This window comes from Mytilus edulis, chromosome 2 (genome assembly GCF_963676685.1).
Source record: "Mytilus edulis chromosome 2, xbMytEdul2.2, whole genome shotgun sequence".
In the NCBI taxonomy this organism is placed as follows: Eukaryota; Metazoa; Mollusca; class Bivalvia; order Mytilida; family Mytilidae; genus Mytilus; species Mytilus edulis.
Genome location: NC_092345.1, coordinates 33,544,727 through 33,570,858, shown reverse-complemented (window position 1 = coordinate 33,570,858; position 26,132 = coordinate 33,544,727). Strand labels below are relative to the sequence as shown.

The following is a 26,132-nucleotide window of genomic DNA, read 5'->3' as shown; positions in this document are numbered from 1 at the left end:
CAAAAGAGACATAATCGGTAAAATAGTTAAAATATGGTTACTGCAGTCATCACTGTGTTACAATATCAAGACAAACAAACATATACAAAAAAAACACAAAAATCATGTAGACAACTCTCTCACAAACAAAAAACCCTATCGTAAAAATATAAGGGTGTACACTTAAAGCAAAGGGCCACATCCTACTGAATCAACACAGCACGAGTAATAAACCCTGCATTTAATATAAAAATGAAGATGTGGTATGATTGCTAATAAGAAAACTCTCCACAAGAGACCAAATGACAAAGAAATTAACAACTATAGTCACTGGAGGGCCTTCAACAATGAGCAAAGCCATAGGTTAATTTTCCCTGTTTGAATAGTTTTACATTTATTATTGTAGGGCCTTTTATATATAGCTTGATGTTCGGTTTGGGGTAAGGCTCCGAGTTTAAGGTCGTAATTTGATATAAAATAATTTTATTGTTAACATTTACTACATTTTCTACTTTGTGACTTTGTATAAGAGTTGTCTCATTGGCACTTATACCACATCTTGTTATATATATATATTAACAAAGTTGGGTGATAATTTGCCATATTTAAATGTATTGACAATAGGTCATTTCTAGAATCATGTCTTTCACCGGAAAAGATCGTCAATTTCGCACGCCTTTATGACGGCATTTACCAGATAGAATGTGCGCATGTGTCCATGCTCTTTTAAATCTTTTAAAAGTTTCCAGCACTTTCATAATTGTCATTCTGTAGGGTAGTATATAAATAATTAATGTTCCGTAAGTACATAACCGTGATTGCCGTATGACTGAGGGTGGGTAGCCATCCTTTCAGATTTTAATTTACCTAATATTTTGTGCAGTATAGATTAAAACATTTTCAACCGTTTGCTCAACATGTGTTGGAATTTTCTATGCATACTTTTTGGTCACGTGGTGGTGGAAGTCACATGACAGATTCGTCTGAAAACCGTATCCCGGAGCTGGCCTTTTGATTGATTTAAATCTGGCATAGAAAGGAATTTCTTTGATACCCGTTCTAATAGTTGATTTAGTTAAATCTGATCTTAATGGAACAATTGGCTTTAATGAACTTTGGATAAAATCGACTGATAATGACATTTCACTGTTGAATTTTACAGTAGCAAAGTTTTTTAAGGTGATTTTGCTCAATACAGTGTGACTGGTCACCGTACTTATTAATTCGACTGACATCACCTACTAAGTCATATGTTTTTCTTTTCTCGTCAAACCGTAACGTCCCTTCAATGATAGCATCTCCTGGCTTTGTTTGAATGGTTATCTGATAATCAATATAAGACTTATTGCGATCGCCATATTTATACTTTTTTCCGTATCGCATAACTTTATCGGATGGTATTGCAAGCAGAGCATATTTTATAGATTTCAAGTACAATTTTTCACAAACGTCAACAGAATGCCTTAAATTTTGGTTAATCTTAGATACAAAAGCATGACCAATTTTGATAACTGTCTTATTTTGAATATCTAATGTTGTGAGTTTAGAACAAGTACACCAATGAGGTAGGATACCAGCTTCATCACAAGTTCTGTTTTCGGGAATTTCATTAAATAAGCTCATTGATCGTTGCTTTGTCACTTGCTTTTTCTCAATTCCATTGAAATTTAAAATATGTTCTAATGTGGCAAAAATATCGAAAGGAGTTGTAAGTCTTCTTGCATTGATCTGCAAATTTCTGTGAACTTCTGGATACTTTTTAATGAACCATGAAGGAAAAACAATCAGCATTAAAGGAAGACGTTCTTCCAATTTTCCAGCAAATGTTTCTCTAAAACGACCAAAACGCATTCCATGATCACTGAAAAAGAATACAACTGTGTTTTTTAAGATATCATTTTCAAACAAGTCTTTGAAAAACTTAAGGTAAATTTTATCTGCTTTATATGTTTCGTGGAGATAATCATGTGTGAGCCTTGAAAAAAATGTGAAGGAAAAATGTTGCTTAGACTGAAACATCGTAGCATATTTCTTTAAATAGTCTAGAACTATATCAGTTTCTGTTCTCCCATGTACACAATAGTGATTGGAATTCCAAACCTTTTTATTTTTTTCCATAGCAACACTTAAAGGTCTATTGAAGTAATCTCCTGCAGGTATATTAAATCCTGATTTCCGCCAATCAAAGGTTGCTATATTGGGATGATCTTCAGCATAGAAAGTTCTATACCCCTTTGCAGAATAATTGTTCCATATGAAATTAAAGTTGTCCATTGGCGGCCACCTTAATGATTCTTTCCGTGGTAATTCATTTTCAAATTTTCCTGCTGTCATCGGAACTATATTTGGAAAAGTGTTATCAGCAACTTTATTATAGCCAAGTAAATCTATGGCATTGTGTGTGTTTACTAAATATTTCCAAGTTGCCTTCATATAGCGTAGCATATTATTTCTAGCTATTGAATCAATACCCATCATCAAAACATTTAACTGCTCTTGTCGTGTGTTTGCAAACTTAATGGCATTTTTTTCACATCGATCCTCAACATCTGCTTTTAAATGAACAAAAGAGAAGAAATTTGTATACACGTCTAGACCACCTCCAGTGTAGCATTTAACACGAATGAATTCATTTGATATATCAATACGATCAACGAATTCTTTACTTTCGTTTTTAAACATGAAAAAATTGTGGTGACGCTTTTTATTATATGGCCTCCAAATGACTTCATATTTGCAGTATTTCATTCTATTTTTCAGTTGCGAGTTATTAACAGCTTTCCAATTTATGAATATTGTATTTCCATTCGAGTATACTACATCATTTACGACAGCACACTTTAAGACTGTTCCTTTTCTGAACATGTGTTTCAATGATTTATCAAATGGGTCAATATACGGAATTTTGCAAGCTGAAGTATCTACTAAAAAGGGGGCACTGGTATTTTTAAATTCAGTTAGAGTAAATAATCGTTCGTTTGATTCTTGAACCTTGTATTGGCCTAACCCAAAATGCTGGTAATATGCATAATACACTAATATGGAAACTAAAAGTTTAAACATTAAACAAAGGAAAATGCTTTGTTCCCTCATGTTCTGATTGCTACTGGAGTCTGGAGCTCATGCACTTTTGTTTTCACTGTATTATTAACAAATTGTATTGATATCTCCTATACAACTTAGTATTTCTTCTTTGAAAATGCATGCGTTAATTACGTGATTGGTTCAGTTTAAGCTAAGCATCCAGATTTTCAATATAACCTGGAAAATAAAAATTATGTTTAAAACATTTTTGAAGAAAAGTCATAAACGATACAGGCTTTATAATTGGAGATGACGGATGCGTGTTTCGTCTACACGAAACTCATAAATGGCGCGCAAATCAAAACAGTCGGAAGATCAAATAAATTTAAAGAAGTAGAGAATTAAAATTTGAAAATAAATAAAACAAATGTGCCAAACACAGCAAATGCCATTTATTATTCTAGGTATCCAAATTATAAATGTTTAGAATACATTACACATTAATAAATTTACAGAAAAATTATCAGATCAATGTTGTTTCATAATGTTAATGTCAACAACAAACTGCTGCTACCGTCTGGTCTAAACATCATTTTTAGACTTATACCTCAAATTAAACATAAGCAGTCATCTCAATGTACAAGACTCTATGGCAAAAGAGACGATTTTAATTTTGAAATTACCAATTCCACCCCTTAACCTAAGTAGCAACATACCAACTTCACCTGCATATGGGATATTAATTTTACAAATCGTTCGTTATTCAAGAGTTTCATCTGTGATGAACCAGGGTTATGTCAACGAATTTAAAACAAATCATAAAGTATATGCTACCAATAAAGTCATTAATAGTCCATTTGCCAATTACCGATTTGATTCTCTTATTACACATTTTTTAAACAAATTACTTCCCTTTGTCAATCGTAGACTGGTTCCATACCGGACAGAATTGGCTTTTGCCGATACAAAGTATGATGAATTGAAAGTGATGTATCGGCGGTTTAACTTATTTTTCATGAAAAATAATTTCTGATGTTAAAAGTGTTTAGATTAACAACAAATTCATGTAATTAAAGATTTGAAAACCTTAAAGATTACTCACATTACGCACAGGTAAATTTGCTCGTTCTGCTAGCTCTCCATTATAAATGAAAATTAATGTCCCTCTTAAGGGAGAGAACTGAAAGGGGGATCTCTAATTACAGTGTCAATTACGGGAATTGGCAAATAGCCTATTTGGCGTTCACAATTCAAATGCTGGTACCTATGATGAGATTATTTCCAACAACGGTGTACCAAACTTTACTACTGGTATCTATGATTCTGGTATATTCATTACATATTTCGTACAACATAAATTCATCGTAATCAATTTGAACACCCTATATTGCCTTTCCTTTAATCCTCATAGATTAGAAAATATGTGGTATGAGTGCCAATGTGACAACTCTCCATCCCAGTCACAGGTTGTAAAAGAAAAACAATTATAAGTCAAAGTACGGACTTCAACACGGAACCTTGGCTCACATCGAACAGCAAGCTATCAAGGGCCCCATAAATGACTAGTGTAAAACAATTCAAACGGCAAAACCAACGGTTTAATTTAAATAAAAATAGAAAAAAAGAAACACTCATGAACCACATCAACAAATGAAAACTAATGAAAATCAGGAAAAAACTGAGGTCTCTAACTTAGGTCAGATGCAAACATTTGCAGCGAGTTTTAACGTTTTAATAGGTACCAACCTTCACTCTTACCTGAAACAATAGTGTTAAATCACAAGATAGAAAGACACACTATAAAATATCAATGGAAATGGCTTCACTCAATCAATAGACATATTAACACAAGTGAATACACACTGCACGAATAATTTTCATCTATGACACAATGTAAATATAAAATCAATAAAATAAGGGGTGAATGAATAAAGGCAACACTAGTATACTGCTGTGAGAAGTTTAAAAGTAATTTCAGGAGGCAAAAATAACCTTGAACGAAATGCCGCCAAATAGAATATTGCACAATGGTAAATTAAAATAATTTTGTTGTGAGGTATTAAGTATATTTGAGAACAGAAATTGATTTTACAAGATAAATATTTTTGTTGTTCATAGTACGGAAACAGGGGGGGAAATTGAAACACTTATCAAAGCTGGTATAATTTTAAATATAGAGACGAGATATAACCCTTAATAGGTAAACATTAAATAACAAAAAGCATTACAAATAGTACCAATATGTCAAATTAACAGGACATTATGAGTTGAGAGTACTCACAGTTAATGATAGCAAGTTAAATAATCCGGTAGAATAAATGAAATTTAAAAAAAAATTAGTAGCATTACCGATTTTAAAGAAAGAAATATTTTTTATAACGATACAAAATTCGTAATTTACCTTTGACTTTATATACAATACCTTCAACTCTCTCAATACTAAAGCTGTACAGACTGATACGTAAAGAATATCGGATGTTGTTTGAAATACGTATACTACTTTTTTTTATTCAGATTCACGTTTAAATGTAGAAATTGTACATTAATAAAAATCACTTTTCCGTATAATACATGAGTTGATATGAAAATGTCAATGTAACAGATATATAAGCGAACAGTGTGCAGTGTTTACAGATCATGCAGATGTTAAGACGTAAACAATATCAATGTTTTCAACAGCGGTATATTACTAATGAGTTAATTTTTATAACCGTTGTCTTTTCATTTGTGTTTTTTTTTTCTCAAGATCTTAAGTTTTGTAGGCGTTTATTTCATTTTTCGTACAATATAAATTAATTTTAATCAATTTGATCTCACTATGTTTAATGACTAGAACATTATTTTATAATATGAGGAGAATCAATAAACTGTTGAGTAAATACAAGTTTAAGCGTGTATGGATAGTTATGTGGACATGTTGCATGATTAATGTTAAGCAATCAAATTATCCAAAGTTCTTATTGTTTATGTTTGATCATTTTATTCAACTGTTTTTGATTTCATTTTGATCGTTTTGATAGAAAATACCTAACACGGGTTTCAGATCAATCATTTAAAAAATAGAAGTACTTTATTTAAATTTTTACCAATTTGGTTTGTACGTTTTAAATTCTATATGAAAGAGTGAAAAAAGTGTATATCATATGGCCACGTGACATTCAAGGAGGATAACAAAAAAAGGGGGGGTGTTTGATATAATAATCGTAACTAGAATTTTAGATCTGCAACCAGACTCCATTTGTTAAAACTTTAATGTACCAGAAGAACATACATCTAGATCATATATTGATGGAAAGACTGAGAAATAAGAGTACCCAAGGTGGTCACAATTTTCTCAAATTGGAGTGAAAGGTTAAGCATAAAAATATCAATATTACAACCACAAGGAAAAAAAGATAAATTTCTGATATTCATTCATCAGAATGCTACGAAAACGGTTCAATCAGCATATGCTGCATAGAATGTCAAAACGACAAACTTTACTATTTATAAGAAAAGTTGCAATTACAAATATTGAACTTTTTGATTTTTTTCAATTTATAATACAGCAAATTGAGATTAGCCTTGACCTTTTCACATCCATTAACTTTCATATTGCTTATCATTTTTTACTACATTATATAAACTTATTAGTTTCTACACTGTAAAAAAACGGTTTATCAAAAATTATTTCAAGATTTTTTTTATGTATGTGAAATTAGCAGCCGGTTCGTTATTCGATATTCATTATCCAACCGGCTGCTAGCAGTCAGTTCGATATTCAAAATTTTGCTGAAAATCATAATAAAAAAAATACTTGATAACATAAAAAGCATGCTTTTCATAGTTCAGAGAACTGATCAGATACGTAGGAAATCGTTAAATGACCTCTTCAAGCTGCATGTCATAAATTCGAATATAAACCCTTTTCTAAGTTACATACATGTATTTGTCTTTATGTAATATAGATGTTTATCAGTAAAACGACTTCAAAGATTTACTTTTATAAATGATATTTCTTAAAGCAAAAAAGAAAATCCGATATAATATTCTAAAAACATTTAGAAATATAAATAGAAATATTTATTGGAAAGCCAAAAAAGACATATAAAGTGAAAACCTAGCTGAGACCGCTTTTAACTGAGGATGAGACCCCCTGGTCTTTCAATGTCTATAAAATCAGGGGCGGATCCAGGATTTCAAGTAAGGGGGTGCACAGTTTTAAATTCGCCGGGCGGAGCGTGGCGAAAAAAATTTGAGGTATAAAATTATTGAAATATTCTTCTAAAGGGGGTGCAATGTAGATATCTCGAACTATTGTGTGGTAAAATTAGCGAGAAATTAAAGTTTCAAGCTGAATCCAACGAGATCAATCCCTGACAACAACCTAATATAATCACCATAAGTTACAAGAAATATGTGAGCTTCTATTCATTGAGACTATCCCCATATCTTTCCCAGAAAACGGGACAGAAGACAAAAAGGATAGAGCTGTACCTCAATCCGGAGTACACATGCTGACCCTCCATATAAAAAAATCTAGCGAATGTTACAGCAAGGGTTGCTGTGAAAACTGGTGTTGCATTTATTTTAGTCAATCTAATATCTTCAGGGGGGAATGCAATAATGAAGTAATAGATTGATATGCGTCCTAGTGGATCCTCCGGACCAAATATCAAGTGACTGACTGACGGATGGACGGACAGAGGTAAAACAATATGTCTCTGTTCCGCGATGAACCTCCGAGTTATAATGGCAAGATTTTCGGAGGTCGTGTCAGACTTTATAAATACTGTGTTTGCCGCAAACAAATAAAATCAGAATGAGATGCATTTATGGAGTTGCGTTTATTTTCTGGGGATCCCATGCACAAAAATGATGCATGTACAATGTAATACGGTACATAAGTCGGCAAAATGTTTAATTGCAAGTGAGCAATATATATATAGACACAGGGATACAAATTAATAAACTAACCTTTCGCTTGAAACAGTATTTCTATCTTTCATTAAGGATATCAAGAAATAATCTCACCTGGACTATTTTCTTGGTCGTTCCATGATGAAATTGTGAAAGTGAGTAAGGGCTTTGTTTAAACTTTGATTATAATAAATTTATAATAAAAATCACAAATACAATGTAACAATTGTTTTAACTTTAACTGCTAAAAACCTATCATGTTTGTCCGCAGCTCCGCGTTTGACACCTTCCTTTGAAGTATACACATGATATAATTTTTATAGAACTTAATTAAATCATAGGTCAGTTGATAAGTTATCACATTGATTCTGTTAAACTTACTGTTTTATATACTTTGAATGTTAAAAAAGATGGTATCATTATGGTCTCTTTCGATACTTAAATAAGTTGAAAACAACCCATGCTTTGCAAATTTTAGGGGGTGAGCACGCCCGCCACGCCTAAATCCCCCCCCCCCCCTGAAAATACAAGTTATTCATAGACTCTGTATATATAAAGGTTGTATCAGAAGGATTTGCCGGAATAATGTCATCTTCGATATCTATGGAGGGCTTAGATTGTCACTTTTCAGCTAAAAATTGTGCAAATTTAAAGACAAAGGGCACAGAGCAATGGTGAGAGCCCCCTGATATCTCAATCTTTCTATTATTATGCAGACTTTTAGTTATAAGGTAAATACAAACGTGATTTAAAGCAATTTGGGTACACTTCCTGTTTTCTATGTTTACGGAGGGCCCAAAGTGCCAGTTGGATATTCAAAATATATAGTGAAAACTTAGTTGTGACCGCTTAAATGAGCACTTTGGGTCCTCCGTAAATATATAACACAGGAAGTGTACCTTAATTCCTTTTAAGCATGTTTGCATCTACCTATTAACTAAATGTCTGCATAATATTAGAAAGATTGAGAGATCAGTAGGCTCTCATCATTGCCCTGTGCCCTTTGTCCTAAAACTTTGCTGAAAAGTGACAATCTAAGCCCTCCGTAGATATCGAAGATGACAATATTCTGGTAAATCCTTTTGATACAACCTTTATATATTCAGAGTCTATCATCTAGTTGAATTTTATGGACATTGAAAGATCAGGAGGGTCTCATCCTCATTTAAGCGGTTTCTGGTAGATTTTCACTATAAATTTCTTTTTCGGGGTTTCCATAAATATTTTTATTTACGTTTTTTAAATGTTCCAAGAATTATTAGTGTTTCTTTTTGTTTTGAGAAATATTATATGTAAAACTCCATCTTTGAAGTCCTTTCATTAATAAAAAATCTATATTACATAAGGACAAATATGTTACTTCAAAGGGTTTATATTCGTAAAACGAGAATTTACGACAGCGTGTGGTCATAAAACGATTTCCTACTTATCGTATCAGCCCTCTTATCTATGAAAACAATGCTTTCAATGTTATCAAGTATTTAATTTGTTTGTGATTTTCAGCTAAATTTTGAATATCCAACTGACTTCTAGCAGCCGGTTGGATATTGAATATCGAATAACGAACCGGCGGCTGCTAACTTCACATACATAGTTTTTTTCTATCTTTAGAAAAATAAATCCGAGCGCTGCAAGTCCTGAAACAGTATTTTCAATTTTGCATCCAAAAGTTTGCGTATGTATCTCATGTATCTAGCTATAGATAAATAAATATTGTGTTTTTACATTGTCCGGACAGATCGGTTATAACACAAAAATAGCATAGTCAACCTGAAGCGAAGCGATATTTAAAAACAATCATAGTTGTGAACTAATTGCATTGATTTCGCGGTTGGTTTAGTGAAGCATGAGCATTGTCGTAGTGGGGTTATCCTGGTAAAAAGTCGCAGACTCGTCAATATCTCAGGGAAGTTATTAAAAATACAATATAATGTTAGTTTTTTATTACGTTGTAATTAAAAATCGGCCAAAACCATATATAACTTTTCTTTGCAAAGCTACATACATTAGTTCTACTATTTATTAAAAAGGGGATAAAGGTCACTCTCTTCACAAATAATACATGATTGTCTTCACAAATAATACATGATGGTCTTGATATATAAATTCTGCGTACTGATGTTGTTTATCATCTTAACAACGTGTTATATTGTTCTTTCATTTTTCTTTGTTGTATTATTAATATTACTTTTACTATTGGATTGTTTTCTGTGATATACATTTAAAGTGGATCGGCACTTATACATCCCGTCAATGTGTTTGTATTATCTTTCATTTTTGTTGGTGTGTTTTGTAAATGCGACTTTTTGTGTTTCTTTGGTTTTGATAACGTGACTCTGTACTTTGAAAGGTCTTGTCAGTATGTTATTGCTCTATAATATGTCATTATGTTATATTTCTATTATATATTAGAAAAAAAAACGTTGAACCACAAACGTCGAAATTATTCTTCACAAATAATACATGATGGTCTTCACAAATAATACATGATGGTCTTGATGTATAGATTCTGCGTACTGATGTTGTATATCATCTTAAAAACGTGTTATATATTGTTCTTTCATTTTTCTTTGTTGCATTATGAATATTACTTTTACTGTTGGATTGTTATCTGTGATATACATTTAACGTGGATCGGTACTTATACATCCCGTCAGTGTGTTTGTATTGACGTTAAGCACGATATTGCGTCTCAAATGGTAACGTCAATTTCTACGTTTTACGGCGATTAATGAATATTTGTGATAAGTTTTTTTTATTTCGCTTGTAATTTTTGTTTTCCATATCAATATGGATACTTCTTAATGATTAGTTGTACTGAACATATGCGTGAAATATTTCCCACTGAAAGTAACGTAAGCAACAAACAACAAAATATATCGTATTTGAGTAATGCATAAATCTAAATGAAATGAGAAGATATATACGGTATGATGAGTGTCAATGAGGCAACTCTCTGCCAGAGACCAATTGACATAAAACGTAATAAAATGCAATGTTTCCCCATTTAGATCCGAAAAGGAGGAAGATATATATTTTGCTTTGCTATAAAAAGTTTGTCGGGAATTACAAGCTAAACGGGTCTTGCTTATAAAATTCAATTTACTAATAGCGGTACAATTAGATTAAGAAATGAAACGATTGTCAGAAATAAAAGGTTAATTATAATTTATACACAAGACAAGCTAGGAATATAATTCTATTGCTAAACTACAAAACATATTAACGAATACAATATACAATTATATACAATACTTTTTTTTTGGCGTACGGCTGTCTCAGCAATTTAGCGTGCATGGTCACTTTATCCGAATTTTTTGAAAAACAAATAGAAATAGTGTAGTTGTAGGCAAACTGCGGTTTGCTTGCAAACATAACTTTAAAGTAGTCAGATCGGCTGGTTAGTGCCCAGTGTCTAATCTAGTTTAAAGCTACTACAGAAACACTATATTATGCACAATCCGCTCTCCTGGTTCCAAAGCATGTGATTGATAAGCATCTGAACTGTGATTCAGATAAGTAGCCAAAGATATATTAGAAAGCCAGAGAGAGCCGATCTGCGAAACAATTAGCATAAGCCTTTGTCTGAGCTTTCTAGCCAGAAAATATTGGCAAGACTTATGCTAAAGTTAGGATGTAAGTGACCACTGAATATCCCGTAAATTTGTGATTTGAGTGAAAACTCGAAATGACCAACATGATCTAACAGTATGAAAACATTAGCATTCAACTGAGACAACAATTATAACAATGAGAAAAAAAATGATAATAATAATATATAGATATCTATATATAAAAATACACTAGATAAACCATATGACATGCTAATAATGTGTAACAGTAAAATCTATCGGTGGTGAAGGGGAGGAAGGTGGTTAACAAAAAGAATGGCGATGCCTTCAACGTAAACAAAGAAAATTTATAAATAGTTTTCACGTGCTAAAAATAATTGAATGTAGATAATGCAATGAGGAACGGTAAGGGGCAAATCGTCTTTTGTATAAACCTGAATTATATACATAATTCTCATTTAATCTCAAATTTAAAAGCTTTGTATGATGTGGAGAGGTATATAGCCAATGGCACGCTTTAGGCCCAATTTCATTTTTACTTTCAAGTTCTATACATACAAAAAATGTATGAATCTTATTGCAGAGAAATAAAACAAAAAAAACGAAGTTTTACACTTCCCAAATTTGAAAATTTGAAAAAGAGGATTTTTTAATCCTCTCATGATACTAACTTTTCGCAACTTAAGAACCTCATCTAAACGAACAACCCCATTCATCGGATTTTTTTTATATACTTTGTGGTCTTATTGATAGTATCCGACCATCAAGAAAATTCTGTCTGAGCAAATATCCAGATGATCCACCATAAATAGCGTACCCCGAATAGACATCGTTGAAAACGCATGAAAATCGTCCAGTGAACAAACTTGCAAGACATTTTATTTCTTTAAAAACGAAGTCGTTTTGACTACGCAAATTATTAAAAACTATGTAGCTGTTTTGCAAAGTTAAAGCACAATTACGGAAAAGCACTATGTAGCATGCAACTTATCTAATTTTTCAATGAATAGCGTCGCAAATGCCAATTTATTTGTAAAAAGCGGCAAAATCCGACATTGGACATCTTGCAAGACATTTGCCAGAAGCCGTTGCATTTTTATATGAAGTGTGAGTGCTGCAACAATTGGATTCTGATATGGTCTATGTATGTACTTTTGTGAGCATAATTAACACAAACGAAATATCATATAATCTTATATTTTAAAACCTATAAATTTTGATAACTTAACATTTTCCAAAATCTGACCATAATGACCACTATTTGTTTTTACCAAAAAATAGCGTTGATCGTAACAGGAATGCATATTCAGTAATATTGAAATACTTTATATATGAAGCATATCATTCATTCGAATTTTCGTGGATATAACACTGTTTTGAATAACACAAACACCCCTGTTAAAGTTATTATGCGTATAGTCTGTTACGTCTGACACGCTTATTTTTGACGTTTTGTCAATATGTTGTCCTTATTTTAGACTATAGTAAAGTATGATAAAACAATTTGCATTTTTTTTTTTCGAAATAGTATTTACCTGTCTAGTCTATGGATATACGTTTTATATATCTTAACTGTTATGATTTTCTAGAAAAGCAGTTTATTAGTGTGGACTTGTTGAATACACAGTATTGACGCAATAACGTGCGTAACGTCACTATCTTTCATTTTTGCTGGTGTGTTTTTAAATTCCGACTTTTTGTGTTTCTTTGGTTCTGATAACGTGACTCTGTACTTTGAAAGATCCTGTCAGTATGTTATTGCTCTATAAAATGTCATTATGTTATATTTCTATCATAAATTAGAAAAAAGCGTTGAACCACAAACGTCAAAATTATTCAATCACGCAGTGGAATGAACCATATGGGGATTCTTAAAAATTCTATAGAACTCTTGGACTATTTTAAATCTCGAACTATTTCTTAAATTAATTCTTACATACTTTTGATTTTTTTAACCCTGTATGCTAACAATGCTCACGTGAAAATTTAAAATTGTTTGTAAACATTGAACGACAAACATATGTGACGTATACATTTTCTGACGTCAGACACAGCAATGAATGTGTTTTTAATTTGATAGATGCTTTTGTGTTCTTTTAAATTGTTTCTTTTAAAATTGTAACACGATGGTGACTATACTGTTCCCATATTTCAGACACAGCAATAAAATGTGTTTTTAATTTGATAGATGCTTTTGTGCTCTGTTAAATTGTAACACGATGATGACTGCTGTACCCATATTTTGACTATTTAACTTATGTCTGTTTAGTTCACGCATCATTGTAAATTATAACGGAATTTGATGACTCTGTCGTACAAAGTTAGAGGGTTAGCGCTATAAAACCAGGTTTAATCCACCATTTTCTACATTTGAAAATGCCTATACCAAGTCAGGAATATGACAATGTTTGTCCATTCGTTTTTGATGTGTTTTGTCGTTTGATTTTGCCATGATTAGGGACTTTCCTATTTGATTGTCCTCTGAGTTCAGTATTTTTGTGATTTAACTTTTTTCGTCATCGTTTGCAGATTCAGTATGTGTATAAGCATTACAGCACGCTTCCCTTCCTTGACATGGACAAAGCTCGGTGCAGGACACTAAACTTTTTGAGCACAAAAATTTACCTTTTTAGAAAATCTTGTAAGTAATCTGATGACATGTGTCCCTTGAAAACAGGTTGGGGTGAATCCATTTATGTTTTCCCAGGTGACAATTAAGACCCGAGTGAGAAGGAGTGTTGTTATATCTGGTCTAAAATGGATTAACTTGGTGGTGAAATGTTTCTAACTGGACAGTAAAATTTCCAATATCTCTTGACATTGAGCACAAAATCACTCAATTAATCTCCGATGTGTTTTCAATTTTTTCAGCAAAATTTGAAATGCTTTGAAAGCATTCGGAACACGAATAGAAACTTGAATCGTTCAACCTCGTGCAGGCAATTCTTGTCAGGTTTAGTCTTACCTTTGCATAGGAATCACAAAAGCCATGTGAATACAAAAGTGTCTATCAATGTTCCTGACCCATATTCATGATATAACTGCACAGCCAGTCCGAAATGGAATGGGTTGAATGTTGATTTTCCTACAGAAACTATTGATTTTTAATAGCCATACGAATTTGATATTAAGGAACAACATACGGTTCAGAAGCGCTTTTGTGTAATTTTTCATCAAATAACACTTCAATTTTCCTGCAGCAGATATGGCATCCCCTATAGTGAGCTCAGAGCTAAACACTATATTTGACATCCCTTGTCCCCGCTATGTCTGTATTGTAATTGATTTGCCATGATAACAAATTAGTTCGTTCTGGAGCTTGACAGTTGGACAAGTATCAGAGACATTCTTAGGTAAAAGTGATTGGTATATTTCATTTTTTGTAAAAGATTACAAAAATTACTAAAAATTGACTTTAAAGGGCAATAACTCATTATGGGGTCAAGTGAACATTTTGGTCATGTTGAAATATTTGTAGATCTTACTTTGCAATAGTATTTAAAATACAACCCTTCTTCCCTTTACCAAATTAATGAATGACCGACATGATTCTAGCCTTAAGGAGGGATATGGCGTAATTAGTAAGAAAAATATTCGATTCAAACAAATATTTCTCTGAATCTGACATTAATATCAAGATGTTTGATTTTTTGTTTGTGACAACATATAAGAATATGTGGTATAAAGTAAAATCCCAAAAATACTAAACTTAGAGGAAAATCTAATCAGAAAGTCCATAATCACATGGCAAAATCAAATAACAAAACACATAAAAAACGAATGGACAAGAACTGTCATATTCTTGACTTGGTACAGGCATTTTCAAATGTAGAAAATAGTGGATTAAACCTGGTTTTATAGCGCTAACCCTCTAACTTTGATGACAGTCTCATCAAATTCCGTTATATTTACAATGATGTGTGAACTAAACAGACATAATAAATAAAATAGTAAAAATATGGGTACAGCAGTCATCATCGTGTAACAATTTTTAAAAGGGACATTTAACACAAACAAAACCACCAGCAAAAAATGAAAGATAATACAAACACATTGACGGGATGTTTAAGTACCGAGCCACGTTCAATGGATATCACATAAAACAATCCAACAGTAAAAGTAATATTAATAATAGAACAAAGACAAGTGAAAGAACAATATAACACGTTGTTATCAAGACCATCATGTATTATATGTGAAGTTGATACGGAATATTTATCAAAAAGGTATTGGTACCTTCTGATGAACTTTTTAAGAAAAGGGACGAGACGTTCTTTGACATACCCCTGGTTCATCAACTTTCTTCTCAGACACTGATGACGTTTTACAAAGTCTGAGTAGGAGCTGCAAGCTCTTGAATATCGAATAAGTTGGTATGGTATGGTAAATGTATTCAAATATTAAATTCGACTTACAATTTTTATCAGAATGTTTGTCATAGAAATATTATAATTGTTTTAATTTTATGATGTATCAATAAAAGTCAAACGTTAAAAACTCATCAGAGACACCAGGTTTATAACATTATACACAAGACACATGTTTCACCGATGGCTCGAATAAAATAGGTGGTAGATCCACTGGCATTTCAAGAATGATTATATTAGTATATTTGTTACAGGGAATTTGTAAAATCAGGGATTTTGTAAAATCACTGGACTAATCAGTGATTTTGTAAAATCACTGGACTAATCAGTGATTTTGTAAAATCACTGGACTAATCAGTGATTTTGTAAAATCAATAACAGTTTCAGTGGTTTTGTTAAATCCCTGAAATTGTTAGGAATTTGACAAAATCACTGAAAATAGAGCTAGGGATTTTGTAAAATCCCTGATTACAATTAAGTATAACTTGCTATTAGAAATGTGTTTTTCTTAATAAGAAATACACAAAATGATCACAAATGATTTTTAATAAACACTTTGAGCTAACACTAGTGTATAATGATAATGACCATAAGGCATTTAAACGGATATTTAGATCACTGTGAATTTACTTGTTTTGCATGGCAAGTTTGGGTGACAGTTACTGTTATATAATTGCCCTGCTTTTCGATGCATCTCTGTATCAAATCGACCTGTCCTCAGAAAATTCAACTCTTTGCTTATTATAGACTTAACGACAACACAATTACTGTAGCAGCTCTACGTTTTTTTAGTTGGCATTTTTCTCAAAGTTCCTTGTAAAGTTCTAACGCTTTGTATAAAACATTTGCACACTTTCTATTTGCGTACTTTTAATACCATTTTGTTTTTACCACCATGACCTATTGATATGTGAATTTTCTGAACTATGTTGTGCATGTCTTCAAGACATACATAATATTTTTAAAACATCTTCATCTGATGAAAACTGTTTTTAACGATTTTTTTCAAATATTCTCTTTGAAGAACTTCATACCTACATTAAACAAAACATTTACCTCATTTGGATTAAAAGAGTTGAGAAAGTTTAGAAACTTATTCAAAGTTATATCACTTTGTGACAGAATACATGTATCTGATATATGACCTGAGGAAGTAAATTTTTTTTTTTTTTTGGCTTGGTTAGAAACTATTCATAAACATGCAAGTACAAAACAAAGTATTCTTACCTATATTTTTTGTTAGTCTTTTTTTTATTTCTATTTTGTGCATATAAATGTTATTTTGTAGGCAGCAAATTAATAATACAACACTTATTTGCTTTTATATATCAATTTTATTCAAAACTATAATAAACAGTAACTTTCTTCCAAACAAGGTAGTGATAAGAGCTTTTTTGTCTTTTTTCTGTGGCTCATTGACAACATGTTCTTTCTGTGGCTCATTGACAACTTTTGTGTGTATGTTTGCTCTTGATTGAAAGACATCTGTGCATGAGCCATTGTTCTAAACTATGTCAGTTGTATAGTGCATGAAAACTGCTCACTTAATATTAAAATAAAGGCTAGACTAACCTCAAACTTATTTAGTGTTACTGTTGTAGGCTTTTTTCACAGAAATTCTAAACAAAAATGAGTGAAGTTTTAAAAAAGATCTTAATTATATCAGGGATTTTGTAAAATCACTAGTCAAAATCAGGGATTTCATAAAATCACTGATCAGTTCAGTGACTTTACAAATTCCCTGAAATTTCAGTGATTTTACAAAATCCCTGATTTCACAAATTCCCTGTAACATATTCACCACCAAAAGAGAACCGGAATGAGTCATGCAAATCCAGTATTTGATATATGAATTTAAAACATAAGTTATCTTATAATTGAATACTGATATGAACGTTTTTGTAGAAAAAGATCTTTCACGATACTGTTCACGATCTTCAAAAAGTGGTATGTGATTTTTCACGAACCGAAAAATCATTTTTTTGTGAATACCTTATACTTTGAAAATTTTCTGATTAGTATTATATATATTAAAATTGGATGACTTTTAGCAAAGACAATTTGTAAACCGAAAAATCATTTTTTGTGAATACCTAATATTTTGCAAATTTTCTGATTAGTATTATATATATAAAAATTGGATGACTTTTAGCAAAGACAATTTATAAAGCCATCCGAATTATGAAAAGAAATCGTGTGTGTCTACATATTGAATCTCCATCAGCAATCTGCCTATTGTAGTGTTGTAAAAACGGTGTACTTCAAACCTTACTATTTCATGATTTCTCTTGACTTTCTTAGATATTGATCTAATGTTGCACCATTTTGAAAGACAGTCTAAATTTTTTCGTGTAAATTTGTCCGTATCTATACTATTAAACGAGAAGACCTCATTTGGTGTGTCGCTTCTCTTCCTTCCCCAATAAATTAATCATCATGCCTCTATGTCCTATATGTACCATGCATAGTCGCATTTGTCATCCATTCTTATGATTATTCATTTTGGGTTATTTTGGGAGAAAAACGAAGAAAAAGGCGTCCGGATATTGTTTCCGTCATCAGATCGACCCTTCAAATCATTCCCAAGACTTCTAAGTTTCAACTTTAAAAGAGGGGGTAAAGGGTTATTTTCGTGCAACGTGTTTTGTCACTTTTTATTTCACGTGCAGCCATGAAAAAGGTTCGCTATTCACTGTGTTTCGTGAAATCGATAAAAAGATCAACGTGCAAGACATTTTTGATTGTTCGCTCTTCGTGAAATGGCAATTTTTAATTATTTCGCGTTCTTCCGCGCAGATACCCCCTTTTACTCCCCTCTTTAAACATAATTTCCATATCAACTTAGGGGCAGGACAAATATTTTCGAGTTACTCTGCATTTATACTATGATTATAATCCTATGATATATAGAGACTCTCTATATGATATAGTAGTGACCTTGCATATGTCTTCTCGATAAGATTTACTAGCGCTTTCATGATCCAATCGAAATATTTGACCACTATAATGTATTATTTCATGATCACTTTTCTCGATAGATATACTGAATGAGACCCGTGATTAAGTTTTGAGCAAATGCATAGTTGAACATATTTATCCTTGGTATGCCACTCTAAATAAGCAACATAAATCTATGTTGAATTTGATAAAACGAGAATATATTTGCCAAATAGTTATCAAAGTACTGAAGAACTAAACATAGGATGACCGCAAGTTCTTGTGGGTGGTCACATCTTTATATCTGAAAGTGAGGTAAATGTACAGATTTATCGCGTATTTTTTTCTGAGACAAGTTCGTAAAAACTATTATATTGTAGTGATACAAATCAGTATACTCTGGTTTGTTGCTATATATTATATTGATATTTGTATAATACAGTTACATGTTTATATAATTTTCCTCCATTTGTATATCATTATATTCTACTATTCTAATAATATTGCAGTGCAAGTGCATAATGGACACTCTTCTGTAATAATTCGATTTTTCGAACAGATTATTTTTCGCACAGATTGGATTTGAGTAGGCATTCGTATTTTCCCGCAAAATGTTCTTGGGATATTTCGCATGCGTTAACATAATTTTCGGTACGTGTGCATAGATTTTAATAATTAAAAAAAAACTTATATTATATATATATATATATATCAAACGTCAAAAATTTTCATATTATCAATTATGTTCTAAAAAAATAGTTTTATGAGTATTAATTGAAGAAATGGATTTATAACACTTCGGTGTTGACATGAATATCAATAATGTGGTCATTTTTATAAATTTCCTATTTACAAAAGTTTGAATTTGTCGAAAAACTAGGGATTTTCTTATCCCAGGCATAGATTACCTTAGCCGTATTTGGCACAACCTATTGGAATTTCTGGATCCTCAATGCTCTAACTTTTTACTTGTTTGGCTTTATAAATATTTTGATATGAGCGTCACTGATAAGTCTTATGTAGACGAAACGCGCGTCTGGCGTACTAAATTATAATCCTGGTACCTTTAATAACTATTTACACCACTGGGTTGATGCCACTGTTGGTGGACGTTTCGTCCCCGAGGGTATCACCACCCCAGTAGTCAACACTTCGGTGTTGACATGAATATCAATAATGTGGTCATTTTCATAAATTTCCTGTTTACAAAAGTTTGAATTTTTCGAAAACCTAAGAATTTTCTTATCCCAGGCATATATTACCTTAGTCGTATTTGGCACAACTTTTGGGAATTTTGGATCCTCAATGCTCTTCAACTTTGTACTTGTTTGGCTTTATAAATATTTTGATATAAGCGTCACTGGTCTTATGTAGACGAAACGCGCGTTTGGCGTACTAAATTATAATCCTGGTACCTTTGATAACTATTATAACAAGCAATAATGAATGTTATTTGCACTCGATAATGTCCGCGTATTTTTACGATCAGTTACCAGTCATAAACGAACGTATAATGCCTGTGGCAACAATACATTGGAATTCCCTCACGTATGTTCTATTCATTGAAGACCACAAAGATTGATTGCTGGAACAGAGTGTGTTATGTGCCTTGAAGGCATAAAACTTTTCTCAGTGCTCGGAGCACAAAAATGCTCGAAACATGAAATCCAGCAATTTGATTGGTTGATTTTCGAGTACGAGTACAAAAAACTGACTCGAAAGTTTTATGATCGCAAGGCTGAACTGTACATGTTTTAACTAGTTGGAGCCCTTCAGCTGCAATACTGTTAATGTTTATTGTATAAACGGTAGACTCTCCGACATTTCGATTCATACTGTCATAGTACCGCATTTTAACTTCAGGCACATGTTTCACGTTACAAGAGATTAGTCTATATATATAGCAGTGGTTATAGGAATCTCAATCAGATGTCACTATGCATGTTGTGCGAGACTTACCCTACATGTTCACTTTGCCAGTGGTTGTGCACATAGCATAACTTCTTAATTAGTGTTGTACATAAGGGAACTGATGCACGATAAACTTTCATATTTTTTAATTTTATTTTTTTAAATTAATTTTTATAAAGTTAACACTCGCTGTATTTAATCTATTGGTCAAAATATAATACATCTATCGTAGAAAATGAATGCATCATACACTTTGTAATGTTGTATTAATAAAAGACCAGCTGTTACCGAGACTTCCAAAGACATAATTATAATATTTCGATATTATCAAAATCAACATAGTCTATTTTTTCTTATTCGATAAAGATATCAATTTACGCAACCAGAATAACACGCATTGATAAAGAGAAAATAGTTTAAATAAATCTGTTACTGCATATAACCATGATAATTGTTATTTGTTTTCTTTTTCACACCATCATGGTGAAATTTGTACTGCCAGGTTCTATTAAATTAAATAGAGGAGTGCTATGTCTAAATTTCGGTGTGGGGTTGCACCTATTAAAATAGAAACAGGAAGATATGAGAATTTATGTTTAGAAAAAAGGTTGTGTTTTAATTGTAATGATAATGAAAATGATAAACATGTTTTATTGCAATGTCCAATATATGCAGATTTACTTGATAGCTTTTTTGATCGTGCTTGTCACTTTGAGAATAGTTTTATTAGTATGCTTGATGATGAAAAAAAGGGCCCTAAAGATGCAGAGTGCAGGCCCGCCGGCGAGTGGATACGCCCTGGCTCTCATCAACCTTGTCCCAGCTATGGGATATTAGTCCCACTGCCTTGTTGGTGACTTTGGAAAGTCAACGTCTATGGAAGTTAATCCAGAAAGAAAATCCGGGTAGATGGAACTCGTAAGCTCATGCAGTCGTCTAAGGGATGGAAAACCCTTACAGAATAACCCGACCCTTCACGTAGAAGGTTTTGCTTAGGGTTAACGACCCTAACAAATAAAAAAAACTCATGTTACAGAAACAGCAACGAAGAATATGGTGAAGAGAGTCTCCAACGCACCAACAGTGGAGCAAGGATGAATGTAGGTAGTGAAAGCCGAAAGGAAACTACAAACAGGATAACGGAGACCCTTAACATGGCAAAAACTAAAACGAGAACTGGTATTTGGAACGTCAGAACAATGTATGCAGCAGGAAAATTGGCTCAAATAACCTCAGAAATGCAGCGGTACAAATTACATATCTTAGGCGTTAGTGAGAGTAGATGGACAGAATCTGGCAGGATGACAACAACTTCAGGATCTACTGTAATATACTCTGGGCGAGATGATAACCAACATCATGAAGGAGTGGCAATAATCATCAAAAAGGGTATAGAAAGAACACTATTAGAATGGAAACCTATAAGCAGTCGAATTATTATGGCAAGATTCAAAGGAAAACAGATTAACATCACTTTATTTCAATGGTATGCTCCTACGAATGCAGCTGACGAAGAGAACAAAGATGTATTTTACGAACAATTACAACATAAAATTGATAAAACACCAAACCATGACATAAGGTCATCATGGGAGACATGAATGCTAAAGTGGTTTTGGACAACACTGGCTACGAAATAGTTATGGGAACGCATGGTTGTGGTAAGATAAATGAGAATGGGGAACGACTTGTCGATTTCTGCTCAACAAACAATTTAGTAGTAGGAGGTTCCATTTTTCCACACAAAGACATCCACAAACTAACATGGTATTCCCCAAACCTCAGGGATAAAAACCAGATTGATCATCTAATGATAAATAGCACATGGAGAAGAGAAGATTATTATTAGATGTGAAAGTTAAGAGAGGAGCCGATGTAGGATCTGACTACCAACTGATAACAGCTCTCATCCAACTGAAACTCAGGGCAACTGGAAAGAAAGTTCTATCAAGGAAGCGTTTTGATATTGATAAACTGGAGGATATCAAGGTTAAAAGAGATTTTGCCATAAAGTTACAGAACAGATACCAGGTATTGGAAAACTCAGTAAGAGATGAAAATGAAACATTAGATGAGAATTGCAATGAGATATCAGATATATACACTAAATGTAGCGAGGAATGTATAGGCTATAAGCAAAAGACAAAGAAAAAAGATTGGATCACACATGGAACAAGATCAATATCAGAAGGCAGGCAAAAAAGAAAGTCAATGATACCAAATCACCAAGATTGAAAGACAAATACCAACAAGAATATAGTGACATACATCGCAATGTCAAAACACTGGTTAGAGCTGATAAGAGAAAATATATAATTTAGCAGATCAAGCAGAAGCGGCTAATAAAAGAGAGCAAGGCAACCTCTACAAAATTACCAAAATGATCTGTGGAAAAGGCAAGTCTTCATCTAACATCCCAGTGAAAGCAAGCAGGGAAATTTACTAACATCAGTAAAGGAACAAGAAAAAAGATGGGCAGAACACTTCAGTGAAATTTTGAACAGACCATCTCCAAAAGAACTACCTACTATCCCAGAGCCTAGCTTTGAACTGGGAATAAGTATTGAACCACCCACCATATCTGAAATTGTAGCAGTAGTCAAAACTCTAAAGAACGGAAAAACTCCTGGTTCAGATAATCTGAATGCAGAACTGACAAAAACTGATCCCATCTTAGCAGCCAATACCCTCCAACCAATTTTCCATAAGATCTGGAAAGAACTTATAGTACCAACAGAATGGGATAAAGGTATTATCATCCAAATACCTAAAAAAGGGTGCATTAAATGATTGCAATAACTGGACTGGAATCACCCTTATATATATTCCTAGCAAGATCATGGCCAAAATTATTATAAAAAGAATATCTGAAGCAATCGACAGTTTACTCAGAAAGGAGCAGGCAGGATTTCGCAATGGAAAAGGCTGCGTTGACCAGATTTTCATCCTGAGAAATATCATTGAACAATGCACAGAATGGCAGGACTTTCGAAAAAGCATTTGATAGCATTCATAGGGAAACCCTTTGGAAAATCATACAACTTTATGGCATCCCACAACACCTGATCAATCTAATCAAGGCTTTTTATGAAAACTTCAAATGTACAGTCGGAAGTGAACAACTTTATTTCCCAATTAAAACTGGAGTAAGACAAGGGATGTGTAATGTCATCTACACTATTTATAAAAGCCATTGACTGGGTGATGCGACAAACAACTGCAGATATCCCAAGAGGCATAAGATGGAGAACTTTCACCATTCTTGAAGATTTGGACTTTGCTGACGACATTGCCATGCTATCGCACACTCACCAACATATCCAGGAAAAGTCCAGTCGAATAGAAAAGTATGCAGGACAGATAGGTCTCAAAATAAACACTAAGAAAACTGAAGTAATGAGTCTAAACACTAACAACCCAGCACCAATTATAATAAACGGGAAATCATTACCACAGACCGATACCTTCACTTACCTATGAAGTACTGTAAGATCAGATGGTGGAGCCAACACTGACATCAAACAAAGACTGTCAAAAGCTAGAGCTGCATTTAATAACCTGCAGCCCGTATGGAAATCCGGTCAATACACCATCCGGACAAAGCTAAATCTATACAACAGTTGTATACTACCTATCCTGTTGTATGGTTCTGAATGTTGGCGAATGACAGAGGCAGACCAACAAAAGCTCTCTACATTCCATACCAAGAGTCTGAGGAGAATCCTAAGGATATTTTGGCCACAAAAAATCACCAACCAGGACCTCCTCATTAAATGCAAACAGGGAGATATCGGCATACTCATTAGCAGGAGAAGATGGAGATGGATTGGCCATGTTTTACGTTAGAGCCCTGAAGAACTTACAAACACAGCAATGTTCTGGACCCCAGAGGGAAAGAGACGCAGAGGACGACCTAAAATAACATGGCGGCGCACAGTTGAGTCTGAGATGGCAAATTTCCAACATACTTTGGGGAGCTTGAAGAAGATGACACAAAACAGACAGATGTGGAGAAACTTCGTTGCTGCCCCACACGCCAATGGGCGTAATGGGCAGTAAGTTAAGTAAGTTAAAGTTGAAGATGAAAAACTTATATTTATGTTGAATAATGATTATGCAATTTTATACTGATAAAATCTTCCATGATAAATTATTAAAAAGAAAAGGTGTTTTATATGTTTAATGATTGTATATAAATTACTTTTACATGTTTTATGTCAATATGTTTTAATCAGGTTCTCATTACTCTTTTTGAGTGTTTTATGTATAAGCTGAAGTGAACCTTTCATATAGGTCGATTTAACACATCGGTTTAATACGTGTATATATATATATATTAATTTTTTTTATGCAAATGTGTTTTAATCAGTCTCTCATAACTCTTTTTATAGTGACTTATGTATATATGCTGCTGTTTACGGTATTTATATGTTTTAGATGTATGTACATAAGGTGAGACTTTACTAAAGTATTTGTCTTTGTCTTGTGTTCTGCGGAACCCAGTGGCTCGCCTACTTTTGCTGTTAATCGCAGGCTCAACAAAAATGAGGAAAAAATTAACAAAAATATACCACTCGAAACTATCTTAAGAATGTCAAAGTTTAGTAAAAATCCAGGATAGTTTATGAATCTAATAAACTAATAAAAGTCCATTTATTAGTGAAATACGGAAAACAGGATATTTTTTTTTACAAAGTTAACTTCTGGATACTATAAACAAGCTTCTGTCCAAGTTTGGTAGAAATCCAGGCTAGTTTAAGAAAGTAATTAAAACGAGAATGTTTGACATGTCAAAAACATTCGAGTAAGGATCGAGAAGCCAGTCACTCCAGAAGAGATCGGAGACGTCGAGTAGCGGTCGGAGTTATCGGGAAAGGATCGTGTATGGGTCGAGTTTGGTTGGAATGCAAATATTTTACCGATCAATACTCGATCATCTCGACATTTGCTCGACTAATATCCGATCATTTCCCGATCAACGCCGACCTGTTTGATATGTGGTCCAGATTAACTCTATGCCTATTCGTTTCCAGATCACTGCGACTTCTATATTTTTTCATTCCAGACAAACTCGACCAATACCCGATCTCGACGCGACCTCATTCGACACCTCTTCGATCTCTACCAGGCCATACACGAGGACACATGACTGCTATACGCAATTCTCTAAAAGTGTGTGCAGCTCTGACTGTCATAACTTTGCCTGTCTTTTTCCAATATGGGAAAAATTTAAAAAGAGAAGCAAAAAATACCAAAGGATCAATCAAATTCAAAGTTCGAAAACAAACCGAAACAGCCATTGCGAAAAACGAAAACCGACAAGAAGACATACAGGTGCGGGAGTTTCTCGCTAAATTGACGACCCATTGGTTGCCTTCGGCTGTTGTTCTGCTCTATGGTCGGGATGTTGTCGCTTTGACACATTCCTCATTTCCTTTCTCAA

The 26,132-nt window shown here is 33.1% G+C and overlaps 3 protein-coding genes across 3 annotated transcripts; 2 read left to right on the top strand and 1 right to left on the bottom strand.

Moving 5' to 3' along the window:
• Nucleotides 1–562: 562 nt before the first annotated feature.
• On the bottom strand, nt 563–20,759 carry LOC139512035 (uncharacterized). Its single transcript, XM_071299346.1, has 2 exons — nt 20,041–20,759; nt 563–3,240 (listed from the first exon to the last, which is right to left on the bottom strand). Exon 2 carries the CDS (start codon nt 3,070–3,072, stop codon nt 1,123–1,125), a length of 1,950 nt encoding a protein of 649 aa, XP_071155447.1. The 5' UTR covers nt 3,073–3,240; nt 20,041–20,759; the 3' UTR covers nt 563–1,122.
• A 1,024-nt stretch (nt 20,760–21,783) lies between these two features.
• LOC139510822 (craniofacial development protein 2-like) lies at nt 21,784–22,290 on the top strand. Its single transcript, XM_071297357.1, has one exon. The coding sequence runs from the start codon at nt 21,784–21,786 to the stop codon at nt 22,288–22,290; it is 507 nt and encodes a 168-aa protein (XP_071153458.1).
• A 223-nt stretch (nt 22,291–22,513) lies between these two features.
• On the top strand, nt 22,514–24,169 carry LOC139510821 (uncharacterized). The gene is made up of 3 exons (XM_071297356.1): nt 22,514–22,884; nt 23,110–23,438; nt 23,880–24,169. The coding sequence occupies exons 1-3, from the start codon at nt 22,514–22,516 to the stop codon at nt 24,167–24,169; spliced, it is 990 nt and encodes a 329-aa protein (XP_071153457.1).
• The last annotated feature ends 1,963 nt before the right edge of the window (nt 24,170–26,132 follow it).

Excerpts from the sequence above, each read along its gene's own strand:
- LOC139512035 (XM_071299346.1), bottom strand. The coding sequence starts at position 3,072 with ATGAGGGAACAAAGCATTTTCCTTTGTTTAATGTTTAAACTTTTAGTT.
- LOC139510822 (XM_071297357.1), top strand. The coding sequence starts at position 21,784 with ATGAATGTAGGTAGTGAAAGCCGAAAGGAAACTACAAACAGGATAACG.
- LOC139510821 (XM_071297356.1), top strand. The coding sequence starts at position 22,514 with ATGGAGAAGAGAAGATTATTATTAGATGTGAAAGTTAAGAGAGGAGCC. Across the intron at positions 22,885-23,109 it reads AGATCAATATCAGAAGGCAG|TGAAAGCAAGCAGGGAAATT; the intron begins GCAAAAAAGAAA and ends CTAACATCCCAG. Across the intron at positions 23,439-23,879 it reads ACCAACAGAATGGGATAAAG|CCATTGACTGGGTGATGCGA; the intron begins GTATTATCATCC and ends TATTTATAAAAG.